The sequence below is a fragment of the Heptranchias perlo genome, chromosome 30 (assembly GCF_035084215.1).
Source record: "Heptranchias perlo isolate sHepPer1 chromosome 30, sHepPer1.hap1, whole genome shotgun sequence".
Lineage (NCBI taxonomy): Eukaryota > Metazoa > Chordata > Chondrichthyes > Hexanchiformes > Hexanchidae > Heptranchias > Heptranchias perlo.
The window spans coordinates 20,153,912-20,172,066 of record NC_090354.1 but is presented as its reverse complement, the minus strand read 5'-3'; the positions used below and the strand labels follow the sequence as shown (position 1 = coordinate 20,172,066).

At 43.5% G+C, this 18,155-nt stretch overlaps 1 protein-coding gene across 1 annotated transcript in view; it reads right to left on the bottom strand.

Moving 5' to 3' along the window:
- Window positions 1-12,978, bottom strand: part of slc35b1 (solute carrier family 35 member B1) — a 28,484-nt gene extending 15,506 nt beyond the window's left edge. The window contains exons 1-3 of the mRNA XM_067969025.1: window positions 12,701-12,978; window positions 6,572-6,669; window positions 2,261-2,391 (exon numbers count right to left, since the gene is read on the bottom strand). Of these exons, the coding sequence (XP_067825126.1) occupies window positions 2,261-2,391; window positions 6,572-6,669; window positions 12,701-12,891 (420 nt within the window). The 5' untranslated portion in view covers window positions 12,892-12,978. The remainder of the gene's footprint in view (window positions 1-2,260; window positions 2,392-6,571; window positions 6,670-12,700) is intronic.
- Window positions 12,979-18,155: the final 5,177 nt, after the last annotated feature.

The following is an 18,155-nucleotide window of genomic DNA, read 5'->3' as shown; positions in this document are numbered from 1 at the left end:
AGGAAGGGGTAGGGAGAAAAAAGAAATGCTTTCAACACAAGAATCCTATACTGCTTACCCACTCTCCTCCTTCAAGGCTATTTGCTCTCAACAGGATACAGTATATTCAGACCGGGTGACCCCATTTTCTCTGCACACTATCGCATGAAGTGGTTCAGTAACACCCACAAAGGGTTTGTGTCAGAACAGGATAATACTTACTAAACAGCTAAGAATTGAATTAATAAATTATTTGTGTGGGAATCAACTGGTAACTTGCCTCATTAAACACACGAGCACATTTGTGTTTGGAATGGATATTGTTCGGACAGCAATTTATTACAATATTAGAATGAACAAATATTCGCACATGATTAAGACATTACAGTAATATCTTGGAAGTCATGTAATTTTTAGAACCAGTTTTCTTGGGAGAGGGATAAACCCGGCAACTGCAGGTCAGTCAGCCTAATGTTGATGGTGGGTAAACTTTGAGACAATAAACCGAGACAAAATTAATTGTCACTTGGAAAAATATGGGTTAATAAATGACAGCCAGCATGGATTTGTTAAAGGCAAAATGTGTTTGACTAACTTGATTGAGTTCTTTGATGAAGTAACAGAGAGGGTTGATGAGGTTAATGCTCTTGATGTTGTGTATATGGACTTTCATAAGGCGTTTGATAAAGCACCACATAATAGCTTGGTTAGAAAAGTTGAAGCCCATGCAATTAAAGGAATAGTGGCAGCATGGATATGAAATTGGCTAGGGGACAGAAATAAGATAGTGGTTAACGGTTGTTTTACATACTGGAGGGAAGTATACAGTGGTGTCTCCAAGGAGTCGGTACTAGGACCACTGCTCTTTTTGATATATATTAATGGCTTGGGTATACAGTGCGTAATTTCAAAGTTTGCAGATGACATGAAACTCGGAAATGTAGTCAACAGTAAGGAGGATAGTAACAGACTTCAGGAGGACATGGGCAGACTGGTGAAATAGGCATACACATGGCAGATGAAATTTAACGCAGAGAAGTGTGAAGTGATACATTTTGGTAGGAAGAATGAGGAGAAGCAATATAAACTAAATGGTACAATTTTAAAGGGGGTGCAGGAACAGAGAGAACAGTGTGGGGTGTATGTACACAAATCATACACAAATGGCAGGACAAGTTGAGAAGGCTGTTAAGAAAGCATATGGGATCCTTGGTTTTATTAATTGAGGCATAGAGTACAAAAGCAACTAAATTACGCTAAACGTTTATAAAACACTGATTAGGCCTCAGCTGGAGTATTGTGTTCAATTCCAGGCACCACACTTTAGGAAGGATGTCAAGGCCTTAGAGAGGGTGCAGAGGAGATTTACTAGAATGGTACCAGGGATGAGGGACTTCAGTTATGTGGAGACTGGAGTGGTTCTCCTTAGAGCAGAGACAGTTAAGAGGAGATTTGACAGAGGTGTTCAAAATCATGAAGGGTTTTGTTGGAGTAAATAAGGAGAAATGGTTTCCAGTGGCAGAAGGGTCAGTAACCAGAGGACACAGATTTAAGGTAATTGGCAAAAGAACCAGGGGCGAGATAAGGAGAAATGTTTTAATGCAGCGAGTTACGATGATCTGGAATGCACAACCTGAGAGGGTGATGGAAGCAAATTCAATAATAACTTTCAAAAGGGAATTGGATAAATACTTGATGGGGAACGGACAGGGAGTGGGACTAATTGGAGCCAGCACATGCACGATGATCTGAATGGCCGTTCTGTGCTGCATGATTCTAGACCCATCAAGTTTATTCCACTATTGTAAAGTCACTGGTCTATGGATTGCTTAAAATATTTGTTTCTCTCAAGCGCATGCTAGGTGCACATATCTTTTAAGCACTCTGATTTCTTTAACACGTTTAAATATAAGTGGCTTGTGTAATAGAACATCTGTAAAAATGTAATTCAGGGAGATCTAAATAGTCAATAGATATGGGGGGGGGGGGGGGGAGAAAGAGAGAGAGAAAAAAAAGAGATTTGAATGAATTCAATGCCATTTTTTTTACATAAGTCAGAACAATTGCAAGGGTTACTTGGTTACACTTGAATTATTTATCTCAAAATAATGTTTTATGGTACAAAATTACACTACAAAAACACGTATCCACACATTTCACCTATCTTTAAAAATAACTTCTGCAGGGAAACATTATTTCAGCAATGCCTTCCCAGGTAGAAATAAAGTTGAACATTAAAAAAGTACTCTCTTCTAAAAAGTATGTAACATCCAATACCAACCTGTGTTGGATAGTTGACATACTGGAGTGCGGAATTACTGGAGACCATGGCTCCTAAATAGGACATCGAACAAACGGCATACAGCCAATGTGGCGTTCGTTCAGGTGAAGGCTTTTCAAAGAATTGTATAACTGGAACAAGACGCATGCAAAATATTTTAGCTAATACAATTCAGACATTAGGGCAAACAAGTTTGTCTTTCTGAATGCCAGATTCCACTACTCAAATACTGTGCAAACAGAATTCTTTAGATATATAAATATACCATGTGTAGAGAGACAGACTTGACAGTCACACTGTGCAAATGCACCATTTTAACTATTTCAATTTTCATAAAAAGCTTCTAATATAAAATACATATTTAAATTATACTAGTAAATTGCCCATTGCTAACGGATTGTCAGGTGCCCTAATGGCTACACGTGTATCCTGAATTCGTGGGACGCTAGCTATTGCAGCAAATCCCGCAGCCATTTCATTTTGACTGCTGGCGTCCATTGCGAAGCTAGTGTAGCCATTGGCCCTGGTAAAGAGAGCATTAGTGAACTATTTTATGCATTTATGGACTGCAGGCTGACTGATGCAGCATAGAAGGTGCTCAAGATAATGGCGGTGGTGACTTTTACTGCTATAGGCAAAGCATGGCAACCAGGCCCAGGTCTGGTTGCAAAAGGCTGCACGTGTCTGTGACAGCCTGTTTGGAGAGGCACAGTCTCCTCATGTACTGCTCCTCAGACAATTCCAGGAAGTGACTATGGGCTGGGTAGGGCCTTCTTCGAGCAGCCTTGTAGTTGATCAGCCTACTGCAGCTGTTGTAGCTCCCCTTCAAGTAATCAAACTAAAGTGCCAAAAATAACACCCACCAAAAGCATTGTACTTTAAGGGCCAGATTTTGCTCGTAGAATAATGGTGAGCCTAACAACGCTCACGTTATTGAAGGGTAAATCGAAGAGCAAGTTCTGGCGACCACACATGTGCAGTCAAACGCATAAATATGGAACTTGCTCTTCTTGATTCCTTGCTGATCTGACAGCTTCCCGTAAAGGGATATTGCAGGCAGAAATCAATGGACCAGCACGAACTTGCTCTCCTGCCCAGGTGGAAACCAGCTAATCTCGCCAGAAAAAAAATATCAGATTATATCAGGTTTAAACTAACTTTTGCTGGCGTGGTATGTATTAATGACTGCCGAACAACCTCGCTGGCACTGAAAATTAACTTTAAAAAAAAATGTGGCGTCTCATTACTTCTGATCATAATAGTTTTTGGACATTTACTTTTTCTCAGTCTCTTTTACTTTTACGGTCTCTATTTTGTTTTCTCTGTCTGACTTAATAGTACATTTACCAATCTTATCTGACACTTCCTGGTTCTCACAGCTGACTTGCTTTGAGCTGACTGGTGGAGGGGACAGAGAGATCCTTTCCCCTTTCACACAGCCAGGGAAAGAGTGCTGCAGTTTTTTAAACTTGCATTTGAAGTAAGTTGCCAATAAAAAGACCGTGGTAATTTAGTGGGCGAGTTCAAATGTAAGGAGCGAAGATCGCTGTTGGTTCGCCGCTCAGAGCAATTTCTGGGCCATTATTGTGCCTGGATGCAGAATAAATGTAAAAAAAAAGCAATCTCCAAGGCAAACTCTCCTGTGGAAATCCAAGAAAGGCGATAGGAAGCAGATACCAATGATCCGGCTGCTTGCAGGCGTGTGTCCTTAAATACCGCTTTCAATTGCCCTTTCAGAACCAATCCCAACATATTTTACCCAGTGAGCTCAGCGCTAGGCAGAACTTCCGTTTTTGCATGTTAAAACTGCATATGACTCCAATTTGAATATATTAATGAGGCTCCCACCTGCTTCAGGCGGGAACCTCAGCCTCCTACGCAATCTCCAGTCAAGATGGCTGCAGGCGGGAAGCATGCAGGAATGGGGCAGTAAGTCCTCTATTGCAATTTTAATTCAGCTACTGCTCCATTTCAATTGGGTGGAAGGAGATAAAGTTTTCCGTCTTGACACTGCATCAGGAACTAGAACATAAGATACAGAAGCAGGAGTAGGCCATACTGCCCCTTGAGCCTGCTCCGCCATTCATGGCTGATCTTTGACCTCAACTCCATTTTCCCGCCTGATCCCCATATCGCTTGATTCCCGTAGTGTCCAAAAATCTATCGATCTCAGTCTTGAATATACTCAACAACTGAGCATCCACAGCCCCCTGGGGTAGAGAATTCCAAAGATTCACAAGCCTGAGTAAAGAAATTTTTCTTCATCTCGGTCCTAAATGACCAACCCCTTATCTTGAGACTATGACCCCTAGTTCTAGTCTCTCCAGCCAGGGAAAACAGCCTCAACATCTACCCTGTCAAGCCCTCTAAGAATTTTATATGTTTAATGAGATCACCTTTCATTCTTCTAAACTCCAGAGAATATAGGCCCATTCTACTCAATCTACCTCATAGAACAACCCTCTGATACCAAGAATCAATCTAGTGAACCTTCGTTGCACCCCCTTCTAAGGCAAGTATATCCTTTCTTAGGTAAGGAGACCAAAACTGTACACAGTACTCCAGGTGTGGTCTCACCAAAGCCCTATATGATTGCAGCAAGACCTCCTTACTCTTATACTCCAACCCCTTGCAAATGGTATGTTGGCCTTTATTGCCTTCCTAATTGCTTGCTGTATCTGCATGTTAACTTTCTGTGATTGGTGTGCAAGAACTCCCAAATCCCTCTGAATACCAACATTTCTTAGTTTCTCACCTTTTAAAAAATATTCTGCTTTTCTATTCTTCCTACCAAAGTGGATAATTTCACATTTTCCCACGTTATAATCCATCTGCCACCTTCTCGCAAACTTGGATACATTACGCTCGGTACCTTCATCTAATTCATTGATATAGATTGTAAACAGCCGAGGCCCAAGCACTGATCCTTGTGGCACCTCACTAATTACAACCTGCCATTTATTCCTGCTCTCTGTTTTATGTCCGCTAACCAATCTTCAATCCATGCTAATATAATACCCCCAATCCTATGAGCCCTAATCTTGTGCAACAACCTCTTATCGAAAGCCTTTTGAAAATCCAAATATACTACATCCACTGGTTCCCTCTGGTGGTTACACTCTCAAAAAACTCAAATAAATTTGTCCAATATGATTTCCCTTTCATAAAACCGTGTTGACTCTGCCTCTGCCTAATCACATTATGATTTTCTAAGTGCTCTGTTATTATGCCTTTAATAGGTTCTAGCATTTTCCCTGCTACTGATGTCAACTATACAAACACTCCTCACAGCCTGTAAACTAGTCAACATTACAGCAAAGGACACTGACTAATCCACCTCCAAGCATCAATTATGGGAGATGATGAACTTTCTGTATTTCCAGCTATTTTGGTTTTTACTGCCATAGCAGTTATTCTTGTCAGAGTTCCTTAGATGGCTGATAAATTTCCACTTCACCTGACCATTAGTACATTCCTGTGTATTTAGATAAGATACGATTTTCGTGATATCTCTTTTCCTCCAAGAAAACATTTAAATTAGGATCTTTCTTTATCCCAACTGGTCCATCCATCCAATTCGGATGTAATGATAAATATGACTATCACATGCATCATTGCTCAGGACAACACAAGAAAGGGATAGATTTCAGGCAAAAGGAAAGTGCAGAAGCAGTGTTCTCAGCCCAGGTGGTTTTAAAATGATGGCTCTGGTGGGATGCAATACTTCTTCAACAAAAAGAAAGTTAGAATTTTCAATTTGCAGAATCTCAGTAATAGCAGTTTCCCAGATATTGCCAAGTAAGGCATACCCACTGCTTTAAGCCTTGCCTTCACTAAATATTTTAGCCAGACGGCTTTCTAAATGAAGTTTTTAATCTGGTTAGTCAGACCCATTCTTAAATAAAATGCACGTGAATCTGGCTAAATGAAAGCCAGACTAGCTCCCGTAGTGGGTGCCTCATTGTATGGCAGTATGAACAATTGAAAAGTGTCAATGTTCTCAGGTTATACTGACATTAATGTACCTCAAGAACATTTTGTTCTTAAATTTTAATTGATCCTGGTGGTTACTAGGCAATATCCTGCTCCTGTACAGACGAGTTCCTGTTATACTATGTAGAAATGTTCCCTTCCAGTCTCTGATCCTAACTAAAGTTATAGTTCCAATTCCTTTCTCATCCCTCATGACACAACTTAAATGATTACAAGCTGAAGGACATCACAAATTTGCCACTAGAACAAGCCTGGAAACTAGTAGTGTTACGGTAGTTTTAGTATTAAAAAAAACTTTAACATACACCAGTTACTTACTTAGTTTGGCAAAGATAGCATTAATAATACACTGGACGAACACAAGTGATTTGGCATATATGAACAATTCTTCCTGCTCTCCATATTTGCCTCTGGTTCTGTAACAGAACAGACATATGTTACAAGTGCTCAAGGTGAACAAATGCCACCATAATTTGTTTAAGCAAAAATCTACCACCAATTCTAGCAATCAGTTAGATATCAATTATGTAAAGAAAACTACATACCATGTACATTAAGAACAGACTGTGAACATGGGCTCAAATCCACAGATCCAAAACACATACAAATCAAATTTAGTTTACATTCATCATACTTTATATAAACTAAGCATTAGATAAAAATCAGAATTGTTCCTAAAGACACTGGACTAAACATTGCTTTGTGTTTAGGTGAGCTCAGAAGAGCTCCAATGGTGATACTATTCTAACATAGAACGGTCCTGGGCCTCAATCTCTTAAATTGCACTACAGCTACCATTTTAAAATGGAATGATATGAAGCTAGCAACACAAACTGGCTCTACATCACTCCTTAGCCACAGAAAGCAGAGCTCTACTCTTAACACAGACATAAATTTTGACGATGTGAGAACTGCAGTTATTATAAGAGAATATAACAATATTCTATTCTATTAGTCACCCAATGAAGGGAGCCCTGTTGTTCCAAAAGCTGGTGTTTACATCTTGTAATCTAACATTATCAGCATTACCATCAATGGTTGCCCCAAGTTCAGGAGTAATGCTGCAAGGTAAAGGTGGCAGCACCACTGGAGGAGAGTCCTACTCCCCAACTCCCCACACTGCCAAAACAGAAATGTAAATAACTGCTGCCGGTGCTCCTTGTCATTTTTTCTGGCTACAGGCCTGTATAGGCCAACAGCAACTTGCATTTATAGAGCGCCTCTAACGTCCTAAGGTGCTTCACATGAACATAAATCAGACAAAAAAAATTGACACCGAGCCAAAGAAGGAGACATTAGGACAGGTGACCAAAACATTGTTCAGAGGTAGATTTTGAGGAGAGCGAGGTGGCGAGGCAGAATGGTTTAGAGAGGAAAGTCCAGAGCTTAGAGCCTAAAAAGCTGAAGGCAGGGCCGCCAAAGCTGGGGCAAAGGAAGTCGGGATGCACAAAAGGCCAGAATTGGAGGAACGCAGAGTTCTCAGGGCTAGAGGAGGTGACAAAGATAGGGTGGGGCGAGGCCATAGAGGAATTTAAATACTGGAGCCAATGTAGGTCAGAGAGCACGGGGGTGATGGGTGAATGGGACCAGGTGCGAATTAGGACACGGGCAGCAGAGTTTTGGATGAGCTCAAGTTTACAGGATAGAAGGTGAGAGGCCGGCCAGGAGAGAATTGGAATAGTGGAGTCTGGAGGCAACAAAAGCAGGGATGAGAGTTTCAGCAGCAGATGGGCTAAGGCAGGGGCGGAGACAGGTAATATTGCAGAGTTGGAAGTCGGTGGTCTTGGTGATGGAGAGAATATGGGATCGGAAGCTCTGCTCAGGGTCAAATGTGACGCCATAGTTGCGAACAGTCTGGTTCAGCCTCAGACAGTGACCAGGGAGGGGGATAAGAACATAAAAAATAGGAACAGGAGTAGGCCATACAGGCCCTAAAGCTCCGCCATTCAATAAGATCACGGCTGATCTTCGACCTCAATTCCACTTTCCCACCCAATCCCCGTATGCCTCGATTCCCTTAGAGTCCAAAAATCTATCGATCTCAGCCTTCTCCACATCATGGCTACCATCTCCACTTCAATATACTCAATGACTGAGCATCCACAGCCCCTTGGGGGTAGAGAATTCCAAAGATTCACAACCCTCTGCATGAAGAACTTTCTCCTCATCTCAGTCCTAAATGGCTGACCCCTTATCCTGAGACTATGCCCCCTAGTTCTAGACTCTCCAGCCAGGGAAAACAGCCTCTCGGCGCCTACCCTGCCTAGCCCTCCCATTCTTCTAAACTCCAGAGAGTATAGGCCCATTCTCGTCAATCTCTCCTCATAGGACAACCCTCTCATCCCAGGAATCAATCAAGTGAACCGCTGTTGCACCGCTTCTGAGGCAAGTATATCTTTTTTTAGGTAAGGAGACCAAAACGGTACACAGTACTCCAGGTGTGGTCTCACCAAAGCCCAGTACAATTGCAGCAAGACTTCCTTATTCTTATACTCCAACTCCCTTGCAAAAAAGGCCAACATACGATTTGCCTTCCTAATTGCTTGCTGTACCTGCATGTTAACTTTCTGTGATTCTTGTACAAGGACACCAAAATCCCTCTGAATACCAACATTTAATAGTTCCTCACCATCTAAACAATATTCTGTTTTTCTATTCTTCCTACCAAAGTGAATAACTTGACATTTCCCCACATTATACTCCATCTGCCACCTTCTTGCCCACTCACTTAACCTGTCTATATCTCTTTGCAGACTGCTTGTGTCCTCCTCACAGCTTACTTTCCCACCAGCTTTGTATCATCAGCAAACTTGGATACATTATATTCAATCCCCTCATCTAAGTCATTAAAATAGATTCTAAATAGCTGAGGCCCAAGCACTAAGTCTTGCGGCACCTCACTAGTTACAGACTGCCAACATGAAAATGACCCGTTTATTCCTACTCTGTTTTCTGTCCATTAACCAATGCTCTATCCGTGCTAATATATTACCCCCACCCATCTTGTGTAACCACCTTTTGTGTGGCACCTTATCGAATGCCTTTTGAAAATCCAAATATACGACATCCACTGGTTCCCCTTTATCTACCGTGCTAATTACATCCTCAAAAAACTCTAATAGGTTTGCCAAACACGATTTCCCTTTCATAAAACCATGTTGACTCTGCCTAATCATATTATGATTTTCGAAGTGCCTTGTTACCACATCCTTAATAATGGATTCCAGCATTTTCCCGTCTACTGATGTCACGCTAACTCTCTCTCCCTCCTTTCTTGAATAGTGGTGTTACATTTTCTACCTTCCAATCCACTGGGACCGTTCTAGAATCTGGGGAATTTTGGAAGATCACAACCAATGCATCCACTATTTCTGCAGCCACCTCTTTTAGAACCCGAGGATTTATGCCATCAGGTCCAGGGGATTTGTTGGCTTTTAGTCCCATTAATTTCTCCAGTACTTTTTCTTTACTAATATTAATTACTTTAAGTTCCTCACTCTCATTAGACCCTTGGTTCCTCACTATTTCTGGTATGTTATTTGTGTCTTCTATTGTGAAGACAGATACAAAATATATATTTTTTAATTTCTCTGCCATTTCCTTATTTCCCATTATAATTTCTCCTGTCTCAGCCTCTAAGGGACCCACGTTTACTTTCTCTTCCTTTTTACATACTTGTAGAAACTCTTAGAATCTGTTTTTATATTTCTTGCTAGTTTACTCTCATTCTGTTTTCTCCCTCTATCAATTTTTTGGTCATCCTTTGCTGGTTTCTAAAAATCTCCCAATCCTCAGGCTTACTAATCTTTTTGGCAACTTCATAAGCCTCGTCTTTTAATCTAATACTATCCTTAACTTCTTTAGTTAGCCACAGATGGATCACTTTTCCCTTGGAGTTTTTATTCCTCAATGGAATGTATATTCGTTGAGAATTATGAAATATTTCTTTAAATGTTTGCCATTGCTTATCTACCGTCATTTCTTTTAATTTAATTTCCCAATCAACCGTAGCCAACTCGCGCCCCCCCCCCATACCTATGTAAATCTTTGTTTAAGTTTAAGACTCTAGTTTCGGACTTAAGTACGTCACTCTCAAACTCAATGTGAAATTCTATCATATTATGATCACTCTTACCCAGAGGATCCCTTACTATGGCATTAGTAATTAACCCTGTCTTATTACACAAGACAAGATCTAAAACAGCCTGTTCTCCAGTTGGTTCCACGATGTATTTTTCTAGGAAAGTCTCTTGAATGCATTCCATGAACTCATCCTCCAAACTAGAGTTGCCAATTTGATTTGCCCAGTCTATATTAAGATTAAAGTCCCCCACGATTATTGCATTACCTTTGTTACAAGCTCCTCTTATTTCTTCGTTAATACTTTGTCCAACAGTATAACTGTTTGGGGGCCTATAAACTACTCCCACTAGTGTTTTCTACCCCTTGTTATTTCTTATTCCCATCCATACAGATTCTACTTCCTGATCTTCCGAGCCAAGATCCTTTCTTACTACTGTCCTTATGTCATCCTTCATTATCAAGGCTACCCAACCCCCCTCCTCCTTTTCCATTTTGTCTGTCTTTTTGAAAAGTCAAGTACCCTGGAATATTTAGTTCCTAATCTTGGTCAGTAATGGCTACTAGATCAGTAATTGGTCTTGATCAGTAATGGCTACTCGATCAAACCCATTTCTCTCTATTTGAGCCATTAATTCATCTATCTTGTTAAGAGTGCTTCAGGCATTCAGATAAAGCAGCCTTAATTTTGACTTTTTACTTCTTTTCCCTGATTTGACCTCATTCATGATGCATTATTACTGCTAAACTCACTGTCCCTTTCTGACACACTGTTTATCTTTATCCAAATCACTACACTGCTCTATGGCCTTGACTTTTCTCTTTAGATTTATAAATTTACACTTACCTGAACCTTCCCCTACCCCCACCCCATTTTTAGTTTAAAGCCCTATCTACAGCCCTTGTTATTCGATTCGCCAGGACACTGGTACCAGCCCGGTTTAAGTGGAGCCCATCCCAACGGAACAGCTCCCTCTTTTCCCAGTACTGGTGCCAGTGCCCCATGAATCAAAACCCGTGTCTCCCACACTACCCTTTGAGCCATGTATTTAACTCTCTGATCTGTTTGACCCTATGCCAATTTGCACATGGCTCAGGTAGTAATCCAGAGATTAATACCTTTGAGGTTCTGCCGATGGAATCGATGGCTAGGGAACAGAGTTTATGGCGGAGTCTGAAGACAATGACTTCGGTCTTCCCAATGTTTAATTGGAGGAAATTTCTGCTCATCCAGAACAGGATCTCAGACAAGCAATCTGACAAGAGATAGCGGAAGGGTGAAGGGAAGTGGTGGTGAGGTAGCGCTGGGTGTCGTCACCGTACGAGTGGAACCTGACGTCGTGTTTTCGGATAATGTTGTTGTGGGGCAGAATGTAGATGAGAAATAGGAAGGGGGCGAAGGATAGATCCTTAGGGGACTCCAGAGGTAACAGTGCAAGAGCGGGAAGAGAAGCCATTGCAGGAAATTCACTGGCTCCGACCAGATATATCAGAGTGAAACCATGCAAATACAGCCTCACTCAGCTGGACAACGGAGGAGAGGTGTTGGAGGAGGGTGGTGTGATCAACCATGTCAAAGACTGCAGAAATGTGGAGAAGGAGGAGAAGAGATAGTGCACCATGATCAGTCACATCAGATGTCATTTGTGACTTTGATTAGGCTGTTTCAGTGCTGTGGCAGGGGCAGAAACCTGACTGCAGAGGTTCAAGCATGGAGTTGAGGGAAAGATGAGCACTGATTTGGGGAGGCAACAACACACTCAAGGACTACCAATACAACCAAGTTAACAAACAAAAGTAAATGCATATTACCAGATAATGGACACTTTTCAACTGGGTCACTTTTCCAAAGCTGAAAACTCACTGAAAATATAGATATGTATTTTGTTCCCACAGTAATCATACATTTTGGGAGAAATGAGAATGTAAAAATTCTTTTGATAGCACAATTACAGTTTTAAAAATGAAACAACCCTATATACTTAAATTGGTTTTCAATGCATCTTTATAAGGACCTATTTCTCAACAGCTGTGCAATTAGTATACTCAAAACTACCATGTGTCTACACTGCGCGTTGCATCATATAATTTTGTGCACTGTTTCATATGATTATATAGTTTTAAACAGGCCTATCAAAAAATCAAGCCTAAATAGACATGTTTACTTTCAGTGGGGTAACTTGCAGAGAGAGGAGGAGAAATACACCCAGCTCCACGGCTTTAAACAGACTTGTGATCAGCCTCAACTCTTTCTGATCAGATGCATCTCGTCCTTAACGTTTCCCCCAAAAGCTCTCAGTCCAGGACCAGGCTGCACCGCCATTTAGCTCAGGAAACTCCTCTCTCTCTCGGGCCTCGGGTACTTACATAGTCTCCTGTAAAATCCCGTAGTAAAAATAACAGACGAAGACTCCCAGGAAGCAGAGGAGCAGCCGTAACCGTTCGCTCTGAATTCTCTCCATGTAAGATTTGGCGGCGCTCCGCTCTATCACCCCGGCAACCACGCTCTGCTTCCCGACCGGCAGCGGCTCCACGGCAACATATTGAGCAGGCCCCATCAGCCCCCGCGCCACTCCCGAGGACCCCGGCCTCTCCACAAAGCCAAGTAGCCAAAACCGCCGCCTGAAAATCCCTCGACCCAACAAACAGCGCGTCGTTTCTCAAACGGTCCAATTATTTTCTTCAGTTTTTTTTGTTGGAAATAAATAAATAAATACAAGTTTCCGAAGTGCATTAAATAATTGGGTCTTAAAGGAGGGAGAGAAATAAACCGGCGTGATTGAGCGCGGGAAGGGTCCTGGGCTGACGGTTGGGCGCGCGCCCAGCAGTCGTGTGCCTTGGTGATAGGGCGCGTGCGTGGTGCGCGCGGCACCAGGAGGCGGGGCCGGAGGCCGGAATAGAACCAATGGTCAGCGTGAAGTGAGGGCCGGAATAGAACCAATGGTCAGCGTGAAGTGAGGGCCGGAATAGAACCAATGGTCAGCGTGAAGTGAGGGCCGGAATAGAACCAATGGTCAGCGTGAAGTGAGGGCCGGAATAGAACCAATGGTCAGCGTGAAGTGAGGGCCGGAATAGAACCAATGGTCAGCGTGAAGTGAGGGCCGGAATTTTTTTTTATTCGTTCACGGGATGTGGGCGTCGCTGGCGAGGCCGGCATTTATTGCCCATCCCTAATTGCCCTTGAGAAGGTGGTGGTGAGCCGCCTTCTTGAACCGCTGCAGTCCGTGTGGTGAAGGTTCTCCCACAGTGCTGTTAGGTAGGGAGTTCCAGGATTTTGACCCAGCGACAATGAAGGAACGGCGATATATTTCCAAGTCGGGATGGTGTGTGACTTGGAGGGGAACGTGCAGGTGGTGTTGTTCCCATGTACCTGCTGCCCTTGTCCTTCTAGGTGGTAGAGGTTGCGGGTTTGGGAGGTGCTGTCGAAGAATCCTTGGCGAGTTGCTGCAGTGCATCCTGTGGATGGTGCACACTGCAGCCACGGTGCGCCGGTGGTGAAGGGAGTGGATGTTTAGGGTGGTGGATGGGGTGCCAATCAAGCGGGCTGCTTTGTCCTGGATGGTGTCGAGCTTCTTGAGTGTTGTTGGAGCTGCACTCATCCAGGCAAGTGGAGAGTATTCCATCACACTCCTGACTTGTGCCTTGTAGATGGTGGAAAGGCTTTGGGGAGTCAGGAGGTGAGTCACTCGCCGTAGAACACCCAGCCTCTGACCTGCTCTTGTAGCCACAGTATTTATATGGCTGGTCCAGTTAAGTTTCTGGTCAATGGTGACCCCCAGGATGTTGATGGTGGGGGATTCAGTGATGGTAATGCCGTTGAATGTCAAGGGGAGGTGGTTAGACTCTCTCTTGTTGGAGATGGTCATTGCCTGGCACTTGTCTGGCGCAAATGTTACTTGCCACTTATGAGCCCAAACCTGGATGTTGTCCAGGTCTTGCTGCATGCGGGCTCGGACTGCTTCATTATCTGAGGGGTTGCGAATGGAACTGAACTGAATAGAACCAGTGGTCAGTGTGAAGTGAGGGCCGGAAGCCGGAATAGAACCAGTGGTCAGCGTGAAGTGAGGGCCGGAGGCCGGAATAGAACCAGTGGTCAGTGTGAAGTGAGGGCCGGAAGCCGGAATAGAACCAGTGGTCAGCGTGAAGTGAGGGCCAGAGTAGAACCAGTGGTCAGTGTGAAGTGAGGGCCGGAGTGGAACCAATAGTTAGCATTAAATGAGGGCCGGAGGCAGGCCTTTTATTTTTTGGGTACATCTGTGTCATCCAGACGGAAACAAAAAAAAACCATTCAGGCAAGTGCCTCAAGCGTACCGGCAGACACCGCGTGCTCCCTCTCCAGGGCCACCCAGGCGCAGAGAATTCCGCGGAAGAGAGGCAGATAGTCGGAGCGACCGCCCCCACGGGCAGCACCTTTATTATAGTGAAACATCCCAAGACTGTCAGTGATGGAAACACTCCACAGTTCAGCCACCTCTGTGAAGAGAGCAGATCAGGTCACATTAACACTGAAGGATACTACAGATCATAGCCTCTTCCATCACCTGCCCATTCACCTCCATCAACACCACTGTCCAGGCACCCAAACACTCCTTCCAGGGGAGACTGCAATTCAAGTGCACTTTCTGCAGCCTTGTATACTGTATTCACTGCTCACAGTGCAGTCTCCTCTACATTGGGGAAACCAAACGCACATTAGATAACTGCCGAATATTGGGTGCAACCCAAAATCCTTGTTGCTGCCTACTCCATTTCCTCGTCCTCCTCCCACTCCATTTCCTCGTCCTCCTCCCGCTCCAATTCCTCGACCTACTCCCGCTCCAATTCCTCGACCTACTCCCACTCCCAATTCCTCGTCCTATTCCCACTCCAATTCCTCATCCTCGTTCTCTTCAATTCTTTGTCCTCCTGCCACTTTTATCTCACTGTCTCTGGCTTTTTCTGTTCCGGTGAAGCTCAATGCAACCTCTAGGAACAATACCTTATCTTTCTACTATTTTGCAGCCCTCTGGTCTTATTACTAATTTTAATAATGTTGGAGCTTAACTATAGCACCCACTTTCTCCTTGGCAGGAAGTGCTGGTGATGTTGAATGGGTACGCTGGCATTTCCAGGGAGGGGAGGGAAGCAGGTTGGTGCTTGAGGTAAGGACCCTCAGTCAGAACACCTGGTGAGGTGACCTTTTTTCTCCTTCTCCCAAATTCTGGGATTGCGTGTTGTTCTTTGTAATTTTCTCCTGCATCCATGTCTACCTGCCCCACCTTCCACCTCCTTTAGCTATTCACATCTTGTAAATGTCTTCCATTTCTTTGATTTTTCTCTCATTATGCCTCCTGTTTCATGCTGATATTAGTGCTGCCATTTCACCATCTCTTAAGATTCCACTTCAGCACTTACATGTCATTCCATTTCTTTTCTCGTGTGTGCATGTATGTGTGTAGTTTTTTTCCCTTCCCCTTCCCTTTGTTCTGCTCCTTTTTAAATACTGTTCATCTGTAATATCCTCCATTTGTGACGAAGGGTCCATATGCAGACCATTAACGCATCTGTTCTTTCCACAGAGGTTGCCTGAGCTGCTAAGTATTTCCAGCATTTTCTGTTTTTGTTCAGATTACTAGAATCTACAGTTTTTACTTTTAGTTTCTACAGGGTACAGTGGAACAGAGTAATGTTCATTTCAGCCGTGGCTCTGCCAGTGTCATCCAGTCCTTCATGTGGGTAACTTCAATTGGAAGGAAAAAGAAAGAACCTGCATTTATACTGTGCCTTTCACTACCTCAGGATGCTCCATAGCACTTCACAGCCAATAAAGTACTTTTGAAAGGTCGTCACTTTGTAATGTAGAGAAATGATTCTAAGTACTCCCTACTTAACACCACTGTAAGAGCACCATCACCACAAGGACTGCAGCAGTTCAAAAAGACAGCTCCCCCTCCCCACCACTTCCCAACCTTCTCAGGGCAACAAAGGATGGGCAATAAATACAGCCTTGCCCACATCCTGCGAGGGGAAAAAACTAGCAGCATGATCATAGGTGATATCAAAGACCTGAAGGGGATGAATTATGTAAAGGAGCAAGTGTTGTACTCACTGCTCTAATTCATTTATTGTTTTAAATTTAAAAATGCCAGGTTCTCCTACCAAAGCTGGCCTCCCTTTCCCCAGTAGCCAGGGCACCACTATCAGGCTAATAGTGATTCGCTCTCAAAATTAAGTAGAATATTAGAAGTTACAGCAGAGAAGGAAGCTACTCAAGCTCATGGTGCTCGTGCTAGTTGTTCAACTAATTCTATCTACTTTTAATGCCAATTCCTTGCATCCTTTTATATTTTTCCTTTTCAAATACCTATCCAATGTTATAGTCTCTGCCTTAAACCTTGTGGTAAATCATTCCATCTGCTAATGGCCTACATTTCCCTTTCACTATACTTATTCTTGGCCCCTCTTTTACTTCACTACAACAACTTGCATTTATATAGCATCTTTAACGTAGCAAAACATCCCAAGACGCTTCACAGGAACAATTTTCAAACAAGATTTGACACTGAGCCACATAAGGAGCTGTTAGGACAGGTGACCGAAAGCTTGGCTAAAGAGGTAGGTTTTAAGGAGTGTCTTAAAGGAGGAGAGAGGGGTAGAGAGGCGGAGAAGTTTAGGGAGGGAATTCCAGAGCTTAGAGCCTGGGCAGCTGAAGGCATAGCCGTCAATGGCGGAACAATTAAAATCAGGGATGCACAAAAGGCAGGAATTGGAGGAACGCAGAGATCTCAGAGGGTTGTAGGGCTGGAGGAAGTTACAGAGATAGGGAGGGGTGAGGCCATGGAGGGATTTGAAAATAAGGATGAAAATTTTAAAATCAAGACGTTCCTGGACCGGGAGCCAATGTAGGTCAGCAAGCACAGGGGTGATAGATGAACGGGACTTGGTGCAAGTTAGCATACGGGCAGCAGAGTTTTGAATGAGCTCAGGCTTATGGAGGGTGGAAGATGTTTAGGGGAGGGGGGATCTGTAAGGAAAGTTTGGCTTGTTGGGCTAGGGGAAGGGAGGGAAGCAGCAGAGGGAGCTGAACGGATGGTCTCAATCTTAGTGACAAAGTAGTCCATGAGCTCCTCGCACTTGTTGGAGGTGAGGGTGGAGAAGGCAGGGGAGAGGGGTTTAAGAAGATAGTTTGTAGTGGAGAAGAGAAGCTGGGGGTTATCTTTGCATTCTAGGATTATGGTGATATAATGAGCAGTTTTGGCAGAGAAGAGCAGGACTCCGATAGTGCTTTATGTGGTCCAACCAGATCTGACTATGAATGGCTAAACCAGTTGTCCACCATAAATGTTCAAGTCTGCGTCCCTTGGACTTAAGGGAGCGGAGATGAGGACCATATCAGGGGGAGCAAACAGGGTGAGAGAGAGTAATGGTTTTAATGGGACAAGGGCATGAAAGGTGGAGAATGAGGGTGTGATCGAGCAGATCGGTAGCTGCAGAAATGTCGTGAATGGAGGGCCAAAGGTTAGACAGTTGGGAATTTGAAAGCTGTTGTAAGTAACTTGGAGAGTTTTTTCCATGGGTTAACACAGAAGGAAGGGGGATATAAGGAAGTAATCAGAGATGGCCTTATCAGTGATTGATGCGATAGGAGTAGAGAGGCTATGTGAGATGACAAGGTCAAGGGGGTGGCTGTGAATATGGGTATGGGAGTTTATATGGAAGGAAAGATTAAGGGAGGTTAGGAGGGCAGTGAACTGAGAGGAGAGAAACCATGATGAGTTGAGATGGAGATTGAAATCAATGAGGATGATAAGTTGTTTGGTGCAGAGGCTGAGGGAGGAAAGCA